The sequence below is a fragment of the Anoplophora glabripennis genome, unplaced genomic scaffold (assembly GCF_000390285.2).
Source record: "Anoplophora glabripennis isolate ALB-LARVAE unplaced genomic scaffold, Agla_2.0 scaffold1316, whole genome shotgun sequence".
Taxonomy (NCBI): Eukaryota; Metazoa; Arthropoda; class Insecta; order Coleoptera; family Cerambycidae; genus Anoplophora; species Anoplophora glabripennis.
This window is the reverse complement of record NW_019417394.1, coordinates 51405-61102: the sequence shown is the minus strand read 5'-3', so window position 1 is coordinate 61102 and position 9698 is coordinate 51405. Positions and strand designations below refer to the sequence as shown.

At 36.6% G+C, this 9698-nt stretch overlaps 1 protein-coding gene across 1 annotated transcript; it reads left to right on the top strand.

Moving 5' to 3' along the window:
- The first annotated feature begins 1846 nt into the window (after positions 1–1846).
- Positions 1847–3532, top strand: LOC108915272. Its single transcript, XM_018721254.2, has 2 exons — positions 1847–2215; positions 2278–3532. The coding sequence occupies exons 1-2, from the start codon at positions 2032–2034 to the stop codon at positions 3435–3437; spliced, it is 1344 nt and encodes a 447-aa protein (XP_018576770.1). The 5' UTR covers positions 1847–2031; the 3' UTR covers positions 3438–3532.
- Positions 3533–9698: the final 6166 nt, after the last annotated feature.

Sequence of the window (9698 nt, the reverse complement as noted above, 5' to 3'; positions counted from 1 at the left end):
GTTTTAACTTCTAACCAGTAACCATAATTTGTCATCATTTATTGCTTCCAGTAATCTAGTGTTGTGGGAATTGGTGTTATATCTCACTATATAATATATGTATTTGCTTCAAATAAAACTGAAGGAATATATCAATGCTTTCTTTGGAATATTTTTAAGTGGCAAATTTAAAAAGCGTGAAAAGTATGTAGATTCTGACGTTGCAAGATATGCGAATATTCGACATAATCGTTATCGTAAGAGAATGGAAGGTTAGGTCGGTTTTTTATGTAATTCATACGAAAAAGACTTGAATTACAAATGATTCCACCAATATTATCTCTGGCCTAGGTCACAAAAAAAAAGAGGATAATCCTGAAGCAAAGTGGATTGCAAATATGTCCCATATAAAAAATTAATCTCACCATCAAGTAAAATATTTGCTGTTTCAACGTCTATGTTTACTAAAACATCTGTGCCTCTAAAGTTTAAATTTAAACTGGCCACTTCCACAACCATATCAGAATCCATCATTTTGCTGAACGATTTTTATACTCATTCAAACAAAATGTCAAAAAGAAAAAGGTTAAGTTACCAGCTGACAATACTAGTTGAATATACCAACAGAATATTCAGCTGAAGGGTGAAGAGTTCAGTCATTTGATCTAAACTGGTGACGTCACATAGTAGTTTAAATGACTGACTATTCTCGCAAAAACGTAATATTCACTCATACTACACATACTACAACATACGACTTCACTCGCGAAAAAAAGCCTTATGATTCAGGACATAGGGACATTTCAAACATACAGATCAAAACAAATAGACGAGAACGTTAATCATTTATAAGATCAATGACATCACACGCGACAGTGGTGCGAAGGGGATCAGCAGTTTACTGCGAACCTACTCTTTTTAGCGACCTTTGACATTGCCCAAGGCCTTTGAGCATATACCTACTAGAGGCAGCCTCAATGCTGAATGAACGAACAGATGTGCGAGAGAGAGCAATTAAAACTACTAGCTATCTCTCTCACTCCGTAAATTTTATTGTTTGAGAATCAGACCCTGTGATTCCCCTCCCGCACCTCACAATACGGAGTGAGAGAGATAGCCTGTAGTTTTATTTGTTTTCTCTCTCACACGTCTCTTCGCTTATTTAGCATTGAAGGCTGCCTCTAGTAGGTATGCTCGAAGCCCAAGGCTTATAATATAACCATAAGTATATATACATATACCATAGTATTATATATAAGTATAAAACATATATAGCTCTATTCATTACGAGACTTACAATACACAAACGCTACACAGACAATAAGACAAAACGCGGAGAAACGGTTTGACGTAAGAAACGAAGACAACGACACACACACACACACACACATACACACCCCCATACTCTCCTTACCTCTTCTCTCACGCGCTAGCCTAAGGGCCACCTTAGCAAAGCGCATCCCAGGCTGCATAGCCACACTACCCCATGATATACCATGGCACTACCCTACCCAACCATACGACACACAAACATGACATCACCCCCGGTGTTTACACAGACGAGCCGGCGAAGCAAGAAGAGCGCCAGAAGAAAGGGCCCTAGCCGGCGGGGCCCAACCAGGACAAAAGGAGGTCCCACAAAGCGCCTACACCGGCCGCATTTGCGGTCGGTGTAGACGACGGATGGGGCCCACCTATGAAGGCTGTCCAGGTCTATACGAGGTGAAGCAGGATAAAGAGGGATAATCTCCTTCGATCCCAAATCCATGGAGACCCAAATCATTGAGGCCAATTTCTTGCCATGGCATAATGACGCGGCGCGAGTGTCGTCCATCGAAATTTATTTCAATGGTGTTGTCTCATTTCCTGAGTTTTCATTTCCTTATTTTTCTTTTTTATGTTATGTTTTGTTTTGTGATAAGGACTTAACGGTTTTTTTTTGACTTACGTTTAATTGATAAATTTGGAATAAAGTAATAACGTGTCAATTTCGCAATTTTTAAACGATAATTTAGTTATTTTAGAAAGTAAAATTTGCATGATGTGTTTACGATGACTACGCCTGGAAAATTAAATAGGTCTTATTCTGAATCGGAATTGTATAGATTGAATTTAGAAAATTTATGTATCCAAGACTGTGGTCCTACAAATCTTGGTGGAAATGCGCCACTAATGAAAAAGACAATTCTGATTGTTGAGGAAGTATATCACAATTCTGTAATTTCTTCTAAATTTGGTTAGTTTTTCCTTTTTGAATGTTTTAATTTTTTTTACTGCTTCATTAAAAATATTTTTTAGGACAAAGTGTACCTAATCAGCTTCATAATATTGAAAAATTACACTCCAATGACTTGACATTGGGTAGCCCTAATACTGCGAGTAATGCAATTATAAGACTGAACCCACAAGCGCAACAGAAATGTCAGAAGTTGAATTATAACTCTGACGAAATTGTTCCTATGGATGTAGATTCTATCTGCAATATTTCAAAAACTGAAAAATATTTAGGTGTTGTAGAAAAAATGGATATCGATACCGATTGCGACAACTATAGAGTGCAGAGACTGAATAGCTTAGATGGGATAATAAAAAAAAGGAAATTTAATATTGGATCTGCAGATTTATCTGAGAAGGAATGTTTAAAGAATGATACCCATATTAGTCCCATTTTATGTAAGAAAAATGAAGTGAGATGTAATTATTTTGTTTTAGTAGCATTATTCTCTTTAACTATGTTATGTTTTGGATTGTGGTATTTTCAAGGTGATATTATATATGTTAATAATGATATTCAGTTAAAAAACTTACAAAAAGATTTGTTAGAAAGAGTTTATGATCAGAAAGGTATTGTCAGTATTATCATCCGAAGTTTAGAACATCGAAGTCATTGGGCAAATAAAATTAAAGTAATAGCTTTCATTGGCCCATCAGGGGTAGGAAAAACCTTTGTTGCTAATATTTTAAAAAGACATTTCCATTCAGGACTTATTCATGAATTGTATGGAATTCAACTCGATTTTAAAAGTCAGTGGGAAAGTATATTAAGTTGTTTAAAAAGTTGCTGCTTAAATTTGATCATTATTGAAGACTTAAATAAAAAAGATACTACTACACTTTTTGAACTGGTTCATTCCTTGCCAAAAAATCAGTACATTTTGGTCATATCCATTTTCAGTATACAGTATGCAGATAATAAACTCAATTATGTTATTAATTATAATGATATTAGTGAGATACGAGATGATTTTGATCATTCTGATTTGTTTCATGAATTGGCTGTCTTTAATCAATTTAATATACATCAAGTAAAAGACTGGTTAGAAAAGCAATTGAAAGTACAAAATGTACCATATAGTGAAAAATTACTAAGTAATGTTTTATATAATCATAATGCTTCATATGAGGGCCTTAAAGGACTTCAGTCGAAATTGTTATTGGAGCTAGAAACAAAGAACTGATTTAAATATTATTGTTTTAAATTTAGACTTGTGAATAAGAGTTTTTACTGTGTATATTTGATGACTGTAGTAATTTTTTGATATTTGAAATAAAATATGTATTTTACAGAAATTTTTTTAATCAATAAGTCAGATTATTCTGTTCTTATGTATACGGGGTGTCTCACCACGAAATCCATCTATGGATATCTGGGAAACCGCTCAAGGCCTATCAAGTTAAAATATTTTCAAGGTCATCGTACTTCCGGTTATACCGGAAGTTGATACCAACTTTCTTATTTTAAATGGAACCCCCTGCATGTTGCATTTTTGGAAAGAGCATTTATTTATAAGTTGAAAACATATAACATACTCCGAAATATTTTTATTTTTATGCAAAAATTGACAGACGCAGACTGTCAGCAAAATTTAGTTTTCCCGGAAACACAGGTTTATTTTCTTGTGCCTATTGGACATTTTGTAGAGGAAGATCTAATTTATTGGATTTGACATAAAAATTTTCCAGTTTTTATACAAGGTGGTCAAAAAAATGATCTAATATGAAGTTCAGAAAATGTGGAAAACTGGAAATTTTTAAATGGAAACCCCTAATTTTTTTAACGTATTCGCATTCTGCATTAAAATTGAGTGTAACTTTGTTAAAGTTTCCCTATACCTTAAACTAGTCCTTTTCATTTTATTTACAAATAAACATTTCGGTTTTCCTAAAATGATGTTTCCATTTGTTTCGCACATTTTAGGTTGGCCGTGACAGATATGTAACAGTCAACATGACAACTGTTACAGGTTTTTAATTATCAAATTTTTTTGATAAATGTTGAAAATGTCTTCTTTCAACTTATAAACATTTTTCATACCTTCAAATTAGTTCTTGTGGGTCGCTGCTCTAAAAGAATCCGGGGAGACTAAAAAATAGTGCATAGAGAAAGGCCAGCATTTGAGCATCTATCACTGGATTGTATTAGAGCAGCGACCCACAAGGAACTAATCTGAGGCTGTGAAAAATTTTTAAGCTGAAAGAAGACATTTTGAACATTTATTAAAATAAATTTGATAATTAAAAACCTGTAACAGTCGTCATGTTGATTGCTACATAGCTGTCACGACCAATCTAAAATGTGCGAAACAAGTGGAAACATCATTTTTAGGAAAAGGGAAATGTTTATTTGTAGATAAAATGAAAATGACTGGGTTTAGGTTATAGGGAAACTTTAACAGTTACACTCAATTTTAGTGCAGAATGCGAATATGTTAGGGGTTATTAGGGGTTTCCATTTAAAAATTTCGAGTTTCCCACATTTTCTGAACTTCATATTCGATTATTTTTTGGCCACCTTGTATAAAAACTGGAAAATTTTCATGTCAAATCCGATAAATTAGATCTTCCTCTACAAAATATTCAATTCCCACAAAAAAGTAAACCTCTGTCTAACTAAATTTTGCTGACAGCCTGCATTTATTTTAATATTACTAAAACCCACTTTATAAGATTTCATAATTGGCAAAGAACTTGTTTGGATTTGAATGTTAATATTTATGATACCTCTATTTCTAGTTGTAAGAGTGCACAATTCCTAGGGTTGAAGGTAGATGAGTGTTTAAATTGGAAAGAACACTGCAATAATTTAATATCTAAATTGCATTCATTTTGTTATCTTTTTAGAAATTTGAAAGGTGTGTTACCTATAGAGACGATCATAAGTTTGTACCATGCACAAGTGAGTTGTAGGCTAAGGTATGGAATCATATTCTGGAGTAGTTCTGTATCAGCTAAAAATGTATTCTTGGCTCAAAAACGTGTTTTGAGGTACTTATATGGCGGGTGTATCCAGCAAGTATTCCTTTAGAGATATATTTAGACAATATGGAATATTAACACTTTCTAGTCTATATATCTTTGAGTTGTGTATTTTTGTTTTTAATAATAAGAATAATTTTAACAAAGTGGGTGCTCTGCATACATATGACACTAGACAGAGGATACATTTTATGTACCTCATTGTATTTATAATATTTCTGTGAAGTCCCTATCTGTATTTAGGCTCAAAGTATTTAATCATTTACCTGAGGAAATACAAAAAATAGATAATTTACTTAAATTTAAGTCTAGGTTAAAACGTTACTTAGTGGATAAAAGTGTGTATGAGATTGAAAATTTCTTAATGTAAACATTGTTACTGTACACTAACTGACTATTCCTACACTTTGTTTTGAAGTCTCTATGGAAAATAAATATTATTATTATTATTATTATCTGTCAATTTTTGCCTAAAAATCAAAATATCTCGACAAAATTTGACAAAATTGACAAAAAAAAGCATCTCGAAGCTTGAAGATTCTAGTTTTAAAATCTTGATGAAAAATTTTTTTGAGCATCACAGCACAATCAAAAAATAATGCAAGGCAAAAATTTTACAAACTCAAAACTGTCCATGGGCTCGAAAAATTTTTTCTGGCTTAATCAACGCCGGAGTAATTTTTTTATTTTCTGTACGATTATTTTTCATTGAGATATTGGCTATTGAGTGAACAGTTTTTTTTTTGATCATCGATATCCCATGAACTAATGATCGTACAGCGAACGGAAGGTGCGCTTTGGAAACTTGAATCAATCCTCTTCAAGGGGCTTTTGGTATGGTTAAACCACTGGTTTTAACCAGTGACGTGCTACTAAAGCGTCCGCCAACTTTTCCCAAGAAAAGAATACGCCACTTGCGGTTTTTTGTAGAAATAATTTTAATTCTGGAAAAAATATCAAACTAAATAAAATAACATTAGCAAATAGGTCGAGTAAGTAATTAAGTAATGAGTCCTACAACAATTGTTCAGAACGAAGTCCTTCCGCATTGACACTTGACAGGCTATTTATAGAGGAACTTATCATGACGATATTACCTGAGATTACAATTTTCCTCTATTCTTTGCCACAATTCGTCTCGTGTTCATAAGCCCAAGAAGGACTGCAGCATCAGGAATAAAAAAAAACAAAGCTAGTTATAATATTAAAACAAGATCATCTTGAAGTTTATCAACTTATAATGCAAACAAAAGAATCAAATTTTGTAGATGGATTTTAGACAAATCTGTAGCTTGCGCGCAAAACTCAATAAGTCCAAAATTAAGAAAATTTGGTTGATATTAAAAATTAGTTCACAAGAGTGATTTACAGCTAGTCCTTGATAGTTTTGGAGCAAAAGTTTATAGGTGCTCTTTTATAATCCTAGTAGGTAAATCGGGCTTTGCAAATCCATACTTTCTTTACCAAAAGTTCACGCGTCCAAACCATTTTTTAGATAAAACCCAAACTAAGATTATAATGTTGATAATATTTTGGTGATAAGTTGATTTCATTCCCATATGCTTTATTATTTTATAATTTCTCTCAAATCTGTTACAGTGGACTTGTTAAGTTTTGTGCGCAAGCTACAGAAATATGAGTAGATATGTGAACTAAATTTGCACATTATGTTCGGCAAATAAGTAAATTATATCTTAAACGGCTGCTACTATTAAAAAACACCAAGTAACACTTTTCATTCATTTAATGTAACTGTACCTGAATTTAACATTATTTCCACAAAAAATCACCAGTGGCGTATTTTTTCTTGGGAAAATGTGATGTCACCTCCGCCACTGGTTAAAGCCACAAGGTTAGTATGTATTACATTCAATAAAAGGTTCAATTACGTGAATACGGTTATTAAATTTCATTCAATTCCGTCAGCGCATTATGAAGATATGGCAGAAAATATATATTATTTTGTAAACTACAACTCGCGCCATTATTCCATGGCTAGAAATTGGCCTCAATGATTTGATCCCTCTTTATCCTGCCTCATCTCGTGTAGGCCTGGACAGCCTTCGTAGGTGGGCCCCATCCGTCGTCTACCCCGACCGCAAATGCGGCCGGTGTAGGCGCTTTGTGGGACCTCCTTTTGTCCTGGCTGGGCCCCGCCGGCTAGGGCCCTTTCTTCTGGCGCTCTTCTTGCTTCGCCGGCTCGTCTGTGTAAACCCCGGGGGTAGTGTCATGTTTATGTGTGGTATGGTTGGGTAGGGTAGTGCGGCTATGCAGCCTGGGATGCGCTTTGCTAAGGTGGCCCTTAGGCTAGCGCGGGAGGGGAGGGTTAAGGAGGGTATGGGGGGTGTGTGTGTGTGTGTGTGTGTGTGTCGTTGTCTTCGTTTCTTGATCCTGGCTGTCTCTGAAACAGAAAAGGTTAGCGGGCAGGGGGGGGGTCATTGGGGTGGTCACCCAGGGTCAAAAAGTTGGTGTCTAGGTCTTTTGTGTTTGTCGGTCACGTCGGGTACGTAGTCAACGGCTTGCCTGAGGAGGGGATTGTCATGTCTAGCGGCTACGTCAAATCGTTTCTCCGCGTTTTGTCTTATTGTCTGTGTAGCGTTTGTGTATTGTAAGTCTCGTAATATGTCAGTGTTTCTTACGTACCAGGGCGCGTCGGTGGCCGTGCGGAGGGCTATGTTTTCCACAGCCTGTAATGACTTTAAGTGGCTTTTTGCCGCGTGACCCCACGCCGTGGAGGCGTAGGTTAGCTGCGGTTGAAGTACCACCTTGATAAGCGTTCGCTTATTCCTTAAACTGAGGGTGTTTCCACCTTTGAGTAAGGGATAGAGCCTAGCCCTGGTGGTCTTCGCTCGCGCCACCGTCTCCACGATGTGCGGTTTCCACGTGAGACGCTGGTCCATCGTCACGCCCAGGTATCGTGTTTGTCGATTCCAGGAGATGGGTTCCTGGGATAGTGTCAGTCTGTCAAGGTTTTGTGGGATTTTTCGTTTGGTAAAAAGGATAGCCGAACTTTTGTTGGGATTAATTTTGACTTTCCACCTGTTGCACCAGGTTTCAAGTTGGTCTAAGGAGCTTTGGAGGAGGTAGACGGAATATCTAGGATCTACGGATTGGGATGTGATTGTCAGGTCGTCGGCGTATAAGTATATGTTGGTGTTGGGGGGATGTGGGATGTCGGAGTTGTAAATGGTGTATAGGTGTGGGGACAGGACGGTGCCCTGGGGGACACCGGCCTCCATGGGACGGGTGGTGGAAAGGGAATCTTGGATTTGGATGCGGAATTTTCGGTGGTGTAGGTAGGATTTTATGAGTTTGGTAAAGGATATGGGATATTGGTTGGTGAGCATTTTCATCAGTAGGCCTTCATGCCAAACCGTATCGAAGGCCTTTGCGACGTCCAGGAAGACAGCACCAGTGTACTGTCCCCTGTTGAAGGCCGCCGTGATGTGCTCGGTAAGGCGAAGGATTTGGAGTTCAGTGGAGTGATTGGGTCGGAAGGCGAACTGCTCGTCTGGAATGACTTGCAGTTCTTGGGAGTGGGTTCTTAGACGGGTTAGGATAATTTTTTCTACCACTTTGCTCATAGCCGGGAGCAGGCTAATGGGCCGGTAGTTGGATGGGATGGTGTGATCTTTGTTGGGTTTTGGGATAAGGATTATGTTTGCTGTTTTCCAGCGGGTAGGGAAGTGTCTTAGTCTGAGTGTCGCGTTTGTTATGTTTAGTAGGGCCATGAGGCCCTTGTGTGGTAGTCGTTTAAGTGTCGTGTTATGTATATTGTCGGGTCCGGGGAAACTACAACTAAACACCCTGTATCTCGAATACTGAGTGTCGCAGGAAAAAAGTTTATAGAGCAAACTCTACTTATTTTGTTTGTAATAAATCTAGTCCTGCAATTTTCGTAATTAAAGTGAAATCGTCCTCTATATAGTGGTGCTCTCCAAGAATTAATATTGATCTTTACATTTTGTGAATATATACTTCCTATCTTCTTTTCACTACTGCTTCAATAGTTTACTTATAAATAATCAGAGAGCGGACTTTGTGTCTTTAACCTTGAACATAGATATGTCATTCATAAACCTAGATACATTATCCATGACGCAGTGGCGTGTCGGGTATGCATCGGAAATGTACGTGATAATTCACGAAAATTCCACGGTACATACATTTTTAGGCGTTATAAAATATTTAGAAAATCAGAAATTGTATACTACATATTTATTAAATAAAGTTCGGTTAAAAATAGTGTCGTTCTTTTAATTGGAAATTAGGAGTCAATGTAACGAATACCCTCAGGCGACGCACATGATAGAATAGTCCAACTCACGCTCCATTCATAACAGGGCTGCAGTTTGAATTCTGACCAATAGGAATTCGATAAACGCAACCGATGTCGACGGATGGACTAGAGATGGGCGCGAGTGTCATTTCATTTCTTTAGAACTAAATTAACTTAATTATTT